This window comes from Montipora capricornis, chromosome 14, assembly GCF_036669925.1.
Source record: "Montipora capricornis isolate CH-2021 chromosome 14, ASM3666992v2, whole genome shotgun sequence".
NCBI classification, from domain to species: Eukaryota; Metazoa; Cnidaria; class Anthozoa; order Scleractinia; family Acroporidae; genus Montipora; species Montipora capricornis.
Window position 1 is genome coordinate 45,585,388 of NC_090896.1, and position 17,500 is coordinate 45,602,887.

Sequence of the window (17,500 nt, forward strand, 5' to 3'; positions counted from 1 at the left end):
TCCTAAGGTTAGCTGTTATGAATGTTTAGGATACTTTCTGTATTGGTATTAACCCATTGACCTCTGGGATTGAGACTTAAGCCAAGCCATGTACTGTGCCAATTAGCACAAAGAGGCTTCACATCTTTCACCTCTGTAGATGCTGGCATGTCACATGTACATGTAGTTTGAACTTTGGTTTCATCAACTGGCAGTGTAAAATGCAGACTGCAGACCAGGGGTAAAATGCAGACTGAGGTTATATAAACATAACTGTTGAAAAAGCCCAAACCCCTTAGAAATTCTAACCTTAAACCTTAAATTAGGCCTAAAACAATATTTAGGCTTAACTGTTAGCATTTCTAATGCGTTTGGGCATTTTCAACAGTTAAATTATAACCTCAGTCTTCATTGCAAAAATGCTATGTAAATAGGACACGTATGTTTGTCCTATCAATTCAATCGCGACATTACTACTACTACTATTTTACCCCCGGTCTGCAGTCTGCGTTTTACACTGACCGTTCATCAACTTTCACACCATGCTTTGTGATTCTATGCCATCAGCAAATTCTAGGATCAGTGCATGAGATTTACAAAATTTGTCACCTGCACTTTTACAAAGCCTCCTTAACTAGCTAGTTTTCCATCACCAGGAAAACAGAAATACAAGAGGTTTGGCTTAGTATTTTATAAACCTTAACAGCTTAGTACTTACCGTTTTTAAAGTGAGTGAACAATTTCCAATAATTCTGATCAATGATTTTTGAGCAGCTGTAAGTTTGACTTTTTAAAAGGAAAATTAAGTTATGTGTTCACATTTTGCAATGATGAAAAGAGGTCGTTGAAAGGTCATGCCACATTTTTAGCATTAACTTTCCATTTGTTTTTCAAAATGTATCTTTATCTCTCTGACTCTCTATTAGGTCACCTGGCCCTCACTGTAACATGCTAACTGGGTACCAATCTTTCACACCCAAACAATAATAATAATAATTATTGGGCTCTTTGGATATCAATTAGCCTTTGTTAAATCTTTGACCTCGAATATTGCATTTCTAGCTTTCTGATTGGACAACACATGCTCATGGAATAATTATTATTATTATTATTATTTTAAAATGGTTTTGAGGTCTGCAGTTTCAGAATTTTGTGTTTATCAATAATTTGTTACCTTTGTATTTACATAGGAACTGGCTGTACTTTCAATGTAAAAAAATCCATTTCTGTTCAAGTCCACAATGGTTTCAATCTTTGCAGCTTCTTTGTCAGTAGTCATCTATGGTATTGTTGCTGCATTTCCTATTTCCTTCCTGGTGTGCGTACTGATTTTGTGGAATTGGCACCTGCAGTATGACCACATTCCTGGACCTAAACGGACAAGTTTTTTCTTCGGTAACATTTCAGATCTTTATGGAACAAAAAGACATCTTTGGTGTGATGTAAAACTTCGCCATGCTCTGGTTTATGGACCTATCTTTGTTTGGTGGTATTATTACATTCCTGTTATTGTCATATCAAGCCCTGAACTGATGAAACATGGACTGGTAACCTTGAATCTTCCTAAAGCACCTGACTCTTATGACCAGTTAGCATATTTGTTTGGTAGATACAGATTCCTTGGCTCTGGCCTAGTCACTCAAATAAACCACCAGAGATGGAAGCAGGAAAGAATCTTGATAAATCCAGCATTTCATCATGCATATTTAAAAAATCTTGTACCAAAATTCAATTCCATTGCCGATACTCTGGTTGCCAAGTTAATGAAGGTTGCTGATGGAGAAACAGTCATAAATATGGCTGAGGAATTTCAAAAAGCCACTCTGGATGTCATTGCAAAGGTAACTCAGGATGAAATTCAGTATACTGTAGCCATTGGACAAAATAATGAAAAGTAAGGTTTAAAGTAATAAAAGTAACATAACTTTATTTAACATCGAAAGCGTAGGGAGTGGTTGCTCAGTCTCCCGAACCAAGCTCAGGGCTCATGTATGAAATGCTCAGCAAATCAAAGCAAGCAAATCAAATGTCAGATGTTGGTTTTTGAGGAGAGGGGAAAACTGGAGTACCTGAGAAAAACCTCTCAAAGCAGAGAAGAGAACCAACAAACTCAGCCCACATATAGCATCTAGTATGGGAATTGAACCTCAGGCCCACATTGGTGTATTAAATTAATAAATATGCTCCTTCAAACAGCCCCTCAATAGTCCAGTTTCAAGTTCTGCATTAGCGCTGTCAGCTGAATAAAAACGCTGAGGACGCATTTTTGCAGGGTAATAGCCTCCACCTTATGTGAATAAATTAATTACTCACAAATTCGCGAAAATGCGTCCTAGGTGTTGATTTAGCGGTCATGGAAAACTTGAAACTGGAGTATTGAAAACAGCTATGTATAGAACGATGATTAGCTACTATCTTTTTAACCATTTCACCCCTGAATTGGCCCCTATTGAATGAGTAAAATCTACAATATAGTATCACTGACTTAGGAAGGAAAAGGTTAAGATTTTTGTGGGGGGTTTTATTTTATCTGGTACTTTGCAAGCAGTCTCCTTCAATCTTCCTAGATAAGTTAGGAAGTGGAAGAAGACAGTCTCTGCCAGCTCCCTCAACTTTCTTTGATTTGCAGCTCATCCAAAGAAATGGATGAGTCAGTCCAGAAATTAAACCTATAAAATTTTCAGTAAAAAAAATGGAATGGCAATTTAAAATTATGAACTACCTTGAATTTCCAACGAAATGATTCCTTGGTTGTTGTATGTTTTCTAGAGTTGTTTGAAAATATCCCGATTGTTTGTTTTTGTTTTGTGGTCACTGGTCACGCATGACTGACACTGACACAAAATGTTGAGGCACTGGCAGAGTCTTCTTCCTCTTCCTGACTCATCTCTAGAGGAAGATCAAAGAGACTCTGTTCACAGCCTGAGGGTAAATTATTTGGTGAATTGCAGCCTAATTCTTAACATTATAAACTGAGTTTTAATGTTATCGACTACACATGTTGCCCTCCGTCTGTTTTGCAAAATGAATTTTGAGATTTCATTTGAATTTTGCAGGATGTCATTCAAATTTGTCACCAATTTGATGTGATAACCAAAGCATGAAAAAGTCCTGATGGTGGTTATAATAATTATTCTTAGAAAGATATAACGAAGAGGCAAGATTCTCTGTTACTCCGAGTAACAGAGAATCTTGCCTCTTCGTTATATCTTCCTATTCAAAGCTCTACACTTAAAAGTGTATTGAGCACTGTTTAACGGCATTAGCCATTTTATTACACATATAATTATTCTTAGACGTATAATTGAGGTTCTGCCAGGGTAAATTCCGACAAGTGACGTGGCTTAAAAAGTAGCGACAGCACTTAAATTGAAAATCTCAACAAACACAACCTTTGTTTAAATTTCCAACAGTAACGGTCACAGCAACATGAAACATTGACGAAACACCGACACAAGACCTTTTAAAATTCAGACAAGCAACACTGGACCCCCTTGGCAGGGTCTCATAATTACATTGATGATTTTTGAAAAATCTATGTGCTGATTGGCTGCATTTGAATTTTTAATGCATGCTTCAAACTGGGTGCAAGCCATTTTGTCGAGGTGACAGACGAAATTATTATAATAATTGAACCTAAAAGTATGTAATTACTAAAACAGTAATAATTGTTGTTCATGTCCGGCTCTGTAAATCAGTGAACAAAAACCACGACTTTTTTTCACCAAGAGTCACCTCGCCTTTGGCAAATAATAATTGTTAAATATTGACATGATTTAAGAGTGATACTCTCTCCAATGCCAGAGGATTTTCCTAGCCAGTGGTGGCCACTACAGGGGTAAACAACATCAAGGTCCTCAAAAACTACATTCCTTTTAAGGAATGGTATCCAAAATTTTGACGTTAATGATGATGATGATGATGATGATGATGTAATAACCATTTCTTTTTTATTTAGGTTGCATTAAGCATGGATTTGAAGTGTATAGATGATGGTAACAGTGAGATTTCTGATTCCCTTGCAAATTGTTGTGAGGCATATGAACAGAGCTATGCTGACTACTTTCTGTGCCTTCCATTCTACAAGTCGTCGTATAAGAAAAACATTCACCATTCCCTGTCTTCTTTGCGAAAATTTGCTAAAGACTGTATATATGATCGAATTGAGGCCATGAAGACATGTCAGCAACTTCCGGACGATATAATGGGGATCATTTTGCAAAGCTGTGTGTCAGATGTTTCCATAGAGCATCTTGTGGATGAAATTGTCACTTTTATGTTTGGAGGTAAAAGATGCTTCAGTTAACCCATTCACTCTTCTGGCACCACAGTATGCCCCCAGTTGACAAGTAAAATCGTCTGGCGTTAGACAGAGTAAAATCTGTGACGTCTCACTCCCAGGGGTCAATGGGTTAAGGGAGGGGACATAGATGGAGTTTTTGACTAGGTTAACCCATTCATGTACTTTTCAAGCACCCTAGGATGCCACCAGTTGATGAGTAAAATCTGTTAAGTCTCACTCCCAGGGGTCAATGGGTTAAGGGAGGGGACATAGATGGAGTTTTTGACTAGGTTAACCCATTCATGCACTCCTCAAGCACCCTAGGATGCCACCAGTTGATGAGTAAAATCGTCTGGTGTTAGACAGAGTAAAATCTGTTAAGTCTCACTCCCAGGGGTCAATGGGTTAAGGGAGGGGACATAGATGGAGTTTTTGACTAGGTTAACCCATTCATGCACTCCTCAAACACCCTAGGACGCCCCCAGTTGATGAGTAACATCGTAGGGTGTTAGACAGAGTAAAATCTGTTAAGTCTCACTCCCAGGGGTCAATGGGTTAAGGGAGGGGACATAGATGGAGTTTTTGACTAGGTTAACCCATTCATGCACTCCTCAAGCACCCTAGGATGCCACCAGTTGATGAGTAAAATCGTCTGGTGTTAGACAGAGTAAAATCTGTTAAGTCTCACTCCCAGGGGTCAATGGGTTAAGGGAGGGGACATAGATGGAGTTTTTGACTAGGTTAACCCATTCATGCACTCCTCAAGCACCCTAGGATGCCACCAGTTGATGAGTAAAATCGTCTGGTGTTAGACAGAGTAAAATCTGTTAAGTCTCACTCCCAGGGGTCAATGGGTTTAAGGGAGGGGACATAGATGGAGTTTTTGAGTAGGTTAACCCATTCGTGCACTCCTCAAGCACCCTAGAATGCCACCAGTTGATGAGTAAAATCGTCTGGTGTTAGACAGAGTAAAATCTGTCAAGTCTCACTCCCAGGGGTCAATGGGTTAAGGGAGGGGACATAGATGGAGTTTTTGACTAGGTTAACCCATTCATGCACTCCTAAAACACCCTAGGATGCCACCAGTTGATGAGTAAAATCGTCTGGTGTTAGACAGAGTAAAATCTGTTAAGTCTCACTCCCAGGGGTCAATGGGTTTAAGGGAGGGGACATAGATGGAGTTTTTGACTAGGTTAACCCATTCATGCACTCCTCAAGCACCCTAGGATGCCACCAGTTGATGAGTAAAATCATCTGGTGTTAGACAGAGTAAAATCTGTTAAGTCTCACTCCCAGGGGTCAATGGGTTAAGGGAGGGGACATACAATGTCATGTACATGGAGTTTTTGACTAGGTTAACCCATTCATGCACTCCTCAAGCACCCTAGGACCCCCCCAGTTGATGAGTAAAATCGTCTGGCGTTAGACAGAGTAAAATCTGTTACATGTATGTCTCATTCCTAGGGATTAGTGGCGGTTAAGAAGTTCACTTATGTCCAGAAATGCATAGATACAGTAATGTTACTGTATTAGGTTTTGACATCCAACACAAAGTGCCCCTTTAAGTCTAAGCCTCTGCTCCGCATTTCCAACAATAAGGTAAGGGTAAAAGAATAAGCATCATTTTTAGCTTCGGTTAAATGCAGCTGTTTATCGTAACTTGAGGCGCAGCATTTGGGGGGCACTTTGTGACATTAAGTGTCTTTATTATTCCACTATGACGCCATTTTACCATATTTGGTCAAGAGAACGTGCAAAATATGAGACGGTAATACACTGTTGTGTCCCGATTTGACCGGTTTAGAACAGAACAAATACGGACGGAACGGGAGGAATTGTTTTCAACACAATACCCGCTTGTCACTTGTCATTTCATTTATACAATCAAATAAAGGACATTTGGCGGGCTTTCTGTGCAGCTTACATATTTCACAAGCACCCTGAAGAACAGACAGATGATACATTTTTTTAGAAACACTCTTTCCAAATGAAATTGAAGCAAAATAACACCTTTTTGTAGTGGATTAATAAATCTCTTATTCGTCGGTTTAACATATAATACTCGCAGACATTTTGCTAATTGCTTGTATTTTATACGCAACTCACAAAATATCTGCGTGTATTGTATGTTAAACCATTATTGAATAAGATGTATGTATTTTGAAACACAAGTGATGTTGAACTTGGGGAGAAGAAGGACTCTTCTTGATGCGGTTAGGGTTAGCGGAGAACCTTGAGAAAAACCAGCTCTCAGAGCAGAGAAGAAAACTAACAAACTCAACCCACAGTCAGGGAGTCAAATTCAGGAATCAATCCCAGACCATAATAGGGGTAACAAATGGTAAAATCTGATACTCGCCGAGATGCCAGAGACCCTTGTTTGCGAATGTGAAGTTTGCAAGTGCCAAGATTTTGGAGGTACCATTGGCCAATCTACAGTCTGTTTGCAGGCCATGATCATCAAGTAGTTTTACCTTCCAATTCCAACCCGTCAAAATTTCATCATTGCTTAGAGAACAAAAAATCTTTAAAAGTTAACAAATTAAGGGCGCAGGGCTGGATAACATCTCTCCCCGCCACTTATATTTTCAACCTATCGTTGACAAAGGGCATCTTTACTCAAGATCTTAAAGTAGCCAACCCTCTTTTAAAATCAGGGGCAACGGATCAAGTTGAAAATTACCGTCCGATATCCGTGCTGCCAATTGTGGCAAAGATATTTGAAAAAGAAGTTCACAGTCAGTTTTATAAATACTTGATGGACAACAATCTTCTACACTCCTCTCAGCACGGTTTCCACAAGAAAAGATCAATACAAACAGCCTTGATAAAAGTCGTTGATGAGTGGTTGTCCAACATTGAAAATGGTCAAGTTACAGCAGCTATATTTCTCGATCTTGCAAAGGTCTTCGATACAGTGAAGCATAGTGTCCTGGTGAGAAAACTCCAAGCTCTTGGAGTCACTGGACTTGATTTAGACTGGTTTATTTCATATCTCGACAATCGACAACAGCAAGTATTTTTCAACGGTTTGCTCTCGTCCACCGAACACATCTTATCAGGGGTTCCCCAAGGCTCGGCCCTGGGGCCTCTACTTTTCTTGGTCTACATAAATGACCTCCCTTGTTGTATCTCTCACTCCACTGTTAACATGTTTGCTGACGACACTGCCTTGTATTACTCTTGTAATAATACTGACGAGATCCTGAGAAGGCTTAATGATGACCTTAAAAGTATATCCAGATGGATTAAATTGAACAGATTAGCGTTAAACCCTAAGAAGTGTGAGTACATGGTCATTGGTTCACCACAGAGACTTAATTATGTTAAATTTGGCACATTAACGCTAAATGGGGTCGCAATAAAGAGAGTAGAGACCTTGAAATATCTTGGAATTGTACAGCAACATGTCTTGGTCAAGTCACATCGACTACTTGTGCAATAAGGTCTCCTCAAGTATCGTTAAGGACGGTGCCTACTATTGTTATTGTGCATACCTTCTGCACATCTCAAGATACTCGGACTTCTTACGGGTAGTGCTTATTAAGACAGGGATATTTTTGCGCAGTTTAAAACTATGTGGAGAAAGCAGAACTTAGCAAGAGCTATTGGAACCCAAAAAGAAAATTGGGGTTAACAATGCATTTTTCAGAGATAATCAAGCTTCAATTTGGAAAAGAATGCCATACATTCCTTTGTATTTTGATGCTTTCTGCAAATATTGTTGATTAATTATCTCCGAAAAATGCGTGGTTACCCCCAATTTTCTTTTTGGATTTCAATAACACTTGTTAAGATCTGCCTTTCCCGCATATTCAGTAAACCGCGCAAAAATACCTTTGAAATAGTAGGCACCGTCCTTTTAAGGACGTTTAAAAACGCGTAATGCCTTGCCTTACATGTACCATCAGCTCATGACAAACTGTGTATAAGTCAACTATTCAGCCCTTATTTGACTACTGCGGAGTACTGCTAGTCTGGGACACATTCAGCGAGACATCATCTCTACGATTACAGAGACTGCAAAATCGTGCTGGAAGTTAGAGTTATCCTTTTGACTGACAATTGCAACCCGTCTGCCTCAGTATTATTTAAATGAAAAGCGTTCGTTAATACCGTGAGGATTAAATTCATCTTTCAAATCGGCACCCTTAATCCTCACGCTTTTCATTTAACTAATATATTCCTATTTTTCACGTTGCCATGTTACCACCAATAGCGTAGCTCCTACTCTACTATAAAAACTACACGTAACCCACAATTCCTCGATTCGCTCTGATGAAGGGCTAACGCTTGAAACGTCAGCTTTTAGAATCTCTGTACGGTGGCCAATTCACATTGTCAACTCCGTTGATAAAACCAAATTTTTGTATTTTTACTTATAAATGCTTAAATAATCAACTAGAAGGACTTGATACGAAGTACTTACGTCACTCAGAAATACACAGTTCTAATACTAGAAACAAATTAAGATAAGATTCTTTTACCTAAACCAAGAACTGAATATGTGAAATGCACTTTTAAGTACACTAGGTGGAATACATTATCCAAAAATATTCAAAACTCTGACTCTGTGTCAGGCTTCAAAACACAAATTAGTAAATATTATTGTAATCATTTAATCATATTATTTTATTCTATAGTCGTGATGTATAGTTATTTATTTATGTCAGGGACACCTGGGAGAACAGATTCCTGAAGGTGCTCCCTGGTTGAATAAAGCTCATTATTATTATTATTATTATTATTATTTATTATTATTGTAACATTTGACTAGAAAGTTGAGCGATAAAAAATTTTGATTTAAAAACATTTTTAAAAACTTAGACGACGTTTTGAGGTTTACATAAGGTCATTCTCAAGTCAAAATGAACTGTCTTGTTTACGAAATGCTGTTCATCAGGAAACTTAAACCTTCTCTCAATGTACAAAGTGACTCTATTAATGCAAAACTTTTTACTTAATTTTTATTGTTTTCTATTGTATTTTATTCTTATTCTCATACATATTTTCTATTGTACATTAGTTCCTATATTTGTTTACTTATCGTATATATACTTGTTTAATTCTTATTCTTTTTGACTTGAGAATGACGTTATGTAAACGTAAGGAACAATAACATTTTAGGCCTAATCAGGCCAAAAACGATATCTAACCTCAAATCCAACCTTTGTTGGTTAGTATTCAATGTATGGTGGGGTCACACATGGTGTTTTAGTGCTTCATTTCACTGCTTTGCTGTATCGCTGTTTCGTGTTTTAGCAATGCCCATTTTTTTTATGTATATGGAGCAATGAAGAGCCTTTAAAGTTATTTTTTAACTAACAACAAGAGTGTTACAAGGAATGGCATTTTCAATCTACTGTCATTTTGTTTAAGCAGCGATGTTAGAAGTAAGGTGCCACTCACTGCTCAAAGTCATCTTAAAAACTAATGAACAAAAAAAAATAACCATTGGAAGTAAAAATAAGTCACTTGTGTTAATGTATTATGTTGTGGTTCAAAATTTTTAAACCAGGTCTGTATTTTGATTTTCCTTTTATTTTAGATTATGATAATGAATATTGGATAAAGAAAAACAAAACTGAACTGATTTGAAAATTTTTAACCCAAGAAGCCATTTGAACCACACCTTCTCAATGCCTTGACTTTTCACTGATACATTTCAGGTCAAGATACAACTTCCAATCAGCTCAGCTTTGCCCTTTTTGAAACTCTTGTCAATAGAGATATTGAAGACAGGTGAGCACTTATAATAATTATTAATAGACCCTGGAATGAATCTTGCAAGACTGTTGGTAGGGATAGTACACCAAGTACTACCCGTTGGTAGTCTTCCCTGACTGTCTTCAATAATCCTGACATTATAATCAAGATGGATCCTTTTATTAATATTAAAGTGCACCTTAGCCCTAATTTTTTTTCACTTAAAAATTTTTTTTGACTTTTTCTGAGTCTATAAGACAGTGCATTTTTTTTATTACATAAAATCCTTGACAATGAGCTCAATATTACCATAATGTTGTCATTTTATAGTGCTTTGTATGGAGAGAATTTCTGCATTTCAAAGAAGTTTGTATTATTTTGTCAAATTGAAACTAAACCCATGTCTCGGAAATTCTAATATAATATACCAGTTAAAATTAAACGAATTTCACTGAATATGGATACATACTAGATATGGGAATTGTTTTCAACTGAAAAAAGTACTTAGGGGTAATAAGATGCAATTTGAATATTCTTGCCAGGGTGGTGAACTTACGCAGCCGTTTGTTGTGTGATCATGCAATGCTCCTGCATAGCAGACTAGGTGAACTTTCTTGTGACAAAAATCTCTAATCAATATGAAACTCAAGATTCAGTGAAATCATGACAAGATCCTTGAGAATTGGCCGACTTAGGAACTGTTGGTCTTGCATGCATGAGCAGAGGAATTTATATAATTATATATTTTGCTATTATATTGTGATATTTCCAGATATGCAGTGTTTTAAATTATTTTGATTTCTTTGCTTCACTTTCCAGGATAGTTGAGGAAATTGATGATGTTTTAGGAGACAAACAAATTGTTGACTACAGTGACACTGGAAAACTAGAGTATGTTGGTCAAACTCTAAAGGAGAGTCTGCGGAAGCACCCACCAGTTGCTGGTACAATGCGCATCACAGCTAAGCCAGAGAAATTTGGACAATTTCAGATCCCCAAAGGCACAAAGATATTTTTCTCCTTCTATGTCAATCATCACCTTCCTGCATACTGGGAGGATCCCGACATATTTAACCCTGACAGATTTTTGGCCAGTGAAGGAGGGAACAAGATATCCAATTTTGTTTATTTGCCATTCTCGTGTGGATCACGAATCTGCATTGGCAAGGTTTTTTCAAGAATAAGTTCCACAATTTTCATGTCTCGCCTTCTTCAGAAGTTTAAATTCACCTTGGTTCCTGGGCAGACTTTGGAAAAAGTGGAGAAAATCACTGTACGTCCAAAAGATGGAGTGTTTTGCACCATCCAGAAAAGAGCAAAGGAAGATTTTAAAAGTGAAATCCAGCACTGATATGGAGTTAGCAATAAAGGATGTGTGGCTAATTCAGAGCTATCACAGAAACTACTTGACGTCTTGCCAGTGCATGTTTTCTCAAAACAAATTTCTATCATGCACTGCCTTCTTATGACTTATGTCAGATAGATCAAAGTAATTCAAAGATTCAGCTTTTTTACCACCTTTAAAACTGATTAGTAATTCATGATGGGAAAACAAAACGAAACAAAATTAATGTTTTAGTAATCAATACCGGTATCTGTATACATCTGATACAGATTTCTCTAATTCATTTACAAAAATGTTTCTATCGATTTTCCCTGTTAAAATGTCTTGAATCACCAAAAATACCTCGTGTACATTAACACTTAAATACTGACGTTTAATAAATCACACACAATAGTCGTGTCAGATCTGTATCACATTAACAAACTCTCAACTTTGCATCGAGTCTGTGAATGTGATACAGATCTGCTGGTCATATTGCATAAATAATATTACCGGTACTTTAACCTTGTCCTTAAATATAAGTCAAGATAATGCCAAAGTATTAATAATTCCATGAGTCCAACTGGAGGCTTCATTGCCACTTTCAATAATATTTTTCAATATTCTCTTCTTTTTCATTTAGTTTCAAGGTATCTTGAAACTTGCTCAAGAACTTTATACACATGGCGTTTTCTATCAATTTGTAATTGGTATTCCTCACATTCCACTGATGCAAGATTTTTTTCTCTTTTCAATGAGGAGATACATGTATTCTGAGTGTTAAGTTGTGTTTAAAATGTGTAGAATAAAAAGTTGTTAAACTGAAATGTAAATGATCTTACGTTTGTGTGATTTCATGGTCACTATTTCATGAACGGAAAGGGAATAGTTTCAACCGACTCCTGTTTCACAATTATGGACTAGAACATGCTAGTTCTTGCATTGGGCCCTCAACCCTCCATTTTGCTCCTGGCTTTTAACATAGCTGTAGTTAAGAAAAACTGATGGACAAAATTAGGTGACCTATAAACAAGTGTAAAGTCTGAATTCAGTGACTTTTTTTACTTTCATTGGATTAGAAGCAGATAATTAACTTTTAAACTTGAATTTTAAGAGGTCCCCCCAACAAGATATCATCTCCACAAGACTGTTGACTCCAACGATGCCCTGCTGTTGGTGAATAGTGTGTTAGCTCTTAAATGTCCCAAGGATTTTTATTAACAATAAATAATTATTGCGATTCAGGCCTTCAATAAATTTGTAGTTCTTATCAAAAGACTAAGAGGTTTATCCATTTGATGATTTGTCAGTGTAATTACAAATACAGCTTTCTCTCCTCAGTTATTTAAGACTGCGTTGGTCAGGAGCAGGGTTTAACCTTTAAACAGTGGCTGTGCAAGGCTCCCTCAATAAAAATTACCTGTCAGCAGTTAAAGCATTAGCCAAGTGTGTGGGAGATAGTGCTGCATTTGTAATCACAAAAATATAATAATTTTGACTTTCAGTCTTTTTGGACCTAGCTAAGGATTGTAACCCATAAGCCCCAATGTTATTCAGTGGCCCCAAGTAAAGTGCCCCTGTGACCAAACAATTAATTCTTAATTTTCTTTGGATTTGGAAACTACTTTAATTAACTCAACGCTAAGCGACCAAAGTTTTAAGCCTTGATTTCACCCGTTTATTTTAACTGGAATATTCTTATTTAATTAATGGTCTGCCATTACTAACTTTATGATCGTGAGAGAGCTGGATCAAGGAAAAAATTATGTCAAAGGCTTACAAGTTTAAGAATGCAATGCGTGTGTACACTGCAGAATTAATATGCAGCACGGGAGTTTTGGGCTTTCAGACTGTTAACTTGTGTTTTGCATAAGCTCCATTTACATGTTGAAATTTTAAGCTACTGAGTGAATGGCATCACATTTCCCTAGATCCAACCCTCTGAGATCCAATCGGTCAGTTTTGAACACGAGTAATGGTGGACTGTGAAATCCAAAACTCAAAGTGAATGGCCTTTGGATAAAAATCAAAGCTCAAAATTTTGCCAGTCAGGTGTTAAGCAAATACACTTTCAAAATGTGAAGAAAAAAAGGAAGTGATTTTTTTGTCACATGGGTACTTTAAAGGAAAGGCTAAATGGTGTTATGACAATGTTAGAGAAGTTGATGTTTTCCCTGGGTGATAAACTTGCTCCACAGCCACTCTTCTCCCAGTTGCTAGGGTAACCCAGCCAGTGATGGAGCATTCCAAGACTTTAACACCAGCCCCACAAGGATATTTATCCCCCAGGTTTGAAAGAATGTAGTACACTGCCACTCTTTCAGACCTTAGAGGGAAAAGATCTTACACACAATGTTATCATTTGGCATTGATGTTTTAAGCAGCGGTTTAAGGATGGGGGTGGGGGGTTGCTAGGAGAGAATTCAGGAAGAAAACGACACCAATCCCATCCTAAGTTTTAAGCCAACTTACGGCAACAAAATGCTCTTTTCTTTTCACCAGCATCAAGTGTCTGGGTTGAATTCAATTAGCCCTGGACAACAGAAGAAGCTGCCAATTTCCTTAAAATCCAATTAATGAAGACATAAAAACTTACTTCTTCTATCTTAATTCACTAATGAGGGCAAGAGATTAACACAGCAAGGTGGATGATTGTACCAGAAATGAAAGTTGTAATACAAGATTTGCATTTCTGCATTTCTGAGAGCAGACAAGTGCAGTTTTCAAACATCTTATGTTGCTAATAAATTGGTAGGTCAACAGGATGTTTCCATTCTCCTGTCTGTTTTCAGATAGAAACTACATGGCAACTAAAATACCCTTACAGAAAAGGATAAATGGGCACCCTACCCATAACTTTCAACCACACGACAATTATTATTATATTGTCCTTTGTTTCTTCCATCTTCAGTAAAGTTTGAGCTATTTTGAACTTTTTTTTCTGTATCTTTATATGGAGGTATAATTAGCAACACTCTACCCCCTCTTAAATTAAAAGCCCATTAATTATTTTTTTTTTTAATCAATCTTTCAGGTGAATGCATTGTGCTTCTTATATCTACTTCATGCATGTTGAATATTAAAATTTTCTGTTGAAAATGTCCTTACTGGACAGGTTTTTCCCCTTAATTCATTGGTCATGTTTCCACTTTCAAAACAGTTCCGTTGGTCAGGGTCTTACGCAAGTATTATTTACAGCAGAGAAAGGAAGGGGGTTGCACAACATTTCCATTACAAAGAACTCTGAAGCAAACAAGACTTACACAGGTCCTGAATGTGCTTATCTGACCTCTACCTCTACGGAATATAAAAACGCATTATTCTTGAAATAGACCGTTGTTATAACGGAATATCCTGAAGTATTCGATATCTTGCACAGACTAGTTCAAAAGCAATTAACGTCTTTCAGTTGGCAACGTTAGGATTAAAATTAGGGGCGTGAAGGACTTCATATTGAGCACCGAATGAAATTTCACGATGAAAAATAACATTGCCCGACCTTCAAGGAGCCAGTTGTCTGAAAAACAACGATAAAAATATTAAACCTTCTGGTACCCTATGTCGCACACAACAAGGGATTTGGAATTAAAAAAGCTTGTCGAAACCAAAGCTAATTCAAATATATCAGGTTCCCCGCAGGATAGGGAAATTAAATCAAAGTTGCAAATTTGAATGAAATTATGAAGCTTATCGGTCATGAGAATAGATTGGAAATAGAATTACAACCAGCAATGTCGGGTTTAAGGACCACAGCAATGTAGAGATTTTAAAGTGCTTCAGCTATAAAGGATGTCAAACTAGAGCGGATTTAAAGACTACGGCAACCATAGAGGGATAAGAAAATATTTGATCCACGACATGTCGCTGTTGTAATATGTTCATAAACATCTCTCAGTTTGGTGCTGGGTAATAATAAAAAAAAGTGGTGCTCACAATGTGGAAAATTACTTCAAAAGTTTATTATAAAAAAGCAGTGCCTTAATGCACACCGCTTTTGACATGGATTGTGCGGTGTGCAAAGAGAGTAGTATATATAATTACATTGTGAATATTCTTCCTGGGAATCTGCTAAAATTGACGTAATAAATACCGCCTAAATGGCCAAGTTTTAACGCCTCTCGGCCAACACTGAGCCTTAAGAATTAATCCACCGTTCCAAGAGCGGTAAAATAAAAGTAATCTCCCTTTAGATCGAACCTTTTACCCCTAATTTCCGCGAGACTAGCTCAAAAACAAGAAATGGCGCGGCGCCTTTCAAACGCTTTGGCTAATTATAATTAGCAATCGCGTTGTCCTCACAAAAAAACCTGTATACGTTTCTTCATGGAATATACCTTATAATACAATTCATGCTGTTAAATTATATAATAGTACTCTAAAAAGAATATGATTTTAAAAAAAGTTGCATCTGTCTGCATGGTAACAAAACCTTTCGAAGTTGTTTCACGAATCTGACCGCTTGTCAAACCTTCAAACAATACGAAAATAAATGTCGTGGCCATTTCGTTTGTATAAAGAAACTTCGAAAATTACAAAATTATGAACACTAGCCAACGTGTAGTGGACTGTGTAACGAGTATTATATGATCAACAAGAAAATGTGGCCGAGAGAAGGAAGACGCCTCTCCAAAGCGAATTCGATCTTGGTAATTAGGAGATGTTTTGTCGCCATTTTTAAGAAAACGTACCTACTGTTCAATAAAAAAGGGTTCACCTCGTAAAATGAAGAGTCACCGTTATTCTTTTGCTTCAAACGAAAGCTTCTTTTCCATTATCGCCTTGTAGTTTATAGGTGTCTTTGTATCCAACATCACTTAATGCGTAGCTGCCTTCGTCTCGTTTGCGGAGCCGATATACGAGGAAAGCGATGAGAATAACGGCACAAACAGCGCCCACGACAACTGCTGCAATAACTTCAGCAGTGAGAACTGTTATTACTTCTTTTTGTGGTTCGCCTCGATCACCTTCGTTTCCTTTCATTGCCAAAGCATCAGAACCATCGGAGTTGGGTTCTCTGCCCACACCACCAAATCCCACATTGTCTTCATCATCATGGATTGTTAAATCGTCGATACCGTTGTCTGTGTGTTTCTCGGTGGGTTCTTCAGTCTTTTCTGCGATATCGTTGGTGATCTCGGTGGTAGTTTCGCCCTGTGCTGTGGCCGAAGTTTCTGTGATTCTTTCTGTGGTACTGACGCTCGTAACAGAAACATCCACTCCGTCTGTCTCGCCACTACCGCTACCACTTTCGGCTGAACCATCGTCTTCGTCTTCTTCATCTACTTCAACCATCGGCTTCCACGTGTCAGAAGTTTTTGTGCTTGGTACCGAATCGTCGATGTCTATCAATCCCTCATAGTTCGCCATTGCGCCGTCGAATCTCAGCAAAGCAGTAGAGACAGCGACACAGACGAAAAGAAGCAGTTTTGGCCTCATTGTAAGTCCAAATGTCCTTAATTACTTTGAAAATGACTTCAAGTCGTTTTTTTTCTTTTCGTTAATCGTTGGATTATTCTCGCAAATAGAAGATTTATACCGTCTCCACACTAACGACAGTCTCCTTCTCGAGAAATTTACCTTGTGCATTCTTTCCAACTTTCTGTCAATCAAATGACGTCAGTGTTAGCCTACAGCGTTTGAGATATGACCAATCACATTTTTGGAGTAATATTTCACTTGAAAGGGAATTCACTTTGGTCAATGCGCTTTCCGATTAAAAATAGCACCTCTGAAACAATACACAAAAGCGGGATTAATTACCCGCAGGAAGTTTAAGGCGGGCCGAAAAACCAACCGCGTGGTAAAGTTTTAACATGCATGCGATATTTTGTCATGGGGCGCCGCCTCGTTGGTAGATTCCTCGGGAATTTCCGGAAGGCACATTTGTGGACGGTTCTATCAACTATTATTAGCGAATTATTTTAAATTATAAGTAACTTTTAACAAGTCGAAATAAAAGATTTATTCCAACGCGGTTACCTTGTTTTTTCGTGGTACCTGCTAGCAGGCAAATTGAATGACATCAATATTGAAAATCCTATGGCGTATTAGTATCTGATAACGTTCATAATACACCTAAAATTACTTCAAAGTTTGTTTACAGCGATCGGTTCTAAAATATATCAATTTTACACATTTTACAGCAGCAAATACCATTCATTTCTACAGCGTAGTTGTTTGGGTACAATATAAAGAGATTTGAATACTGT

General features: G+C 37.5%; 2 protein-coding genes across 2 annotated transcripts in view; one reads left to right on the forward strand and one right to left on the reverse strand.

The window, feature by feature from the left end:
- Positions 1-12,123, forward strand: part of LOC138032166 (cholesterol 24-hydroxylase-like) — a 15,233-nt gene extending 3,110 nt beyond the window's left edge. Inside the window, exons 2-5 of the mRNA XM_068879771.1 lie at positions 1,170-1,820; positions 3,938-4,265; positions 9,931-10,003; positions 10,787-12,123. Coding sequence (XP_068735872.1) covers positions 1,221-1,820; positions 3,938-4,265; positions 9,931-10,003; positions 10,787-11,318 — 1,533 coding nt within the window. The 5' untranslated portion in view covers positions 1,170-1,220 and the 3' untranslated portion in view covers positions 11,319-12,123. The remainder of the gene's footprint in view (positions 1-1,169; positions 1,821-3,937; positions 4,266-9,930; positions 10,004-10,786) is intronic.
- Positions 12,124-15,228: 3,105 nt separating this feature from the next.
- Positions 15,229-16,894, reverse strand: LOC138033516 (syndecan-2-like). Its single transcript, XM_068881275.1, has one exon. The coding sequence runs from the start codon at positions 16,725-16,727 to the stop codon at positions 16,041-16,043; it is 687 nt and encodes a 228-aa protein (XP_068737376.1). The 5' UTR covers positions 16,728-16,894; the 3' UTR covers positions 15,229-16,040.
- Between the last annotated feature and the right edge of the window lie 606 nt (positions 16,895-17,500).

Excerpts from the sequence above, each read along its gene's own strand:
- LOC138033516 (XM_068881275.1), bottom strand. The coding sequence starts at position 16,727 with ATGAGGCCAAAACTGCTTCTTTTCGTCTGTGTCGCTGTCTCTACTGCT.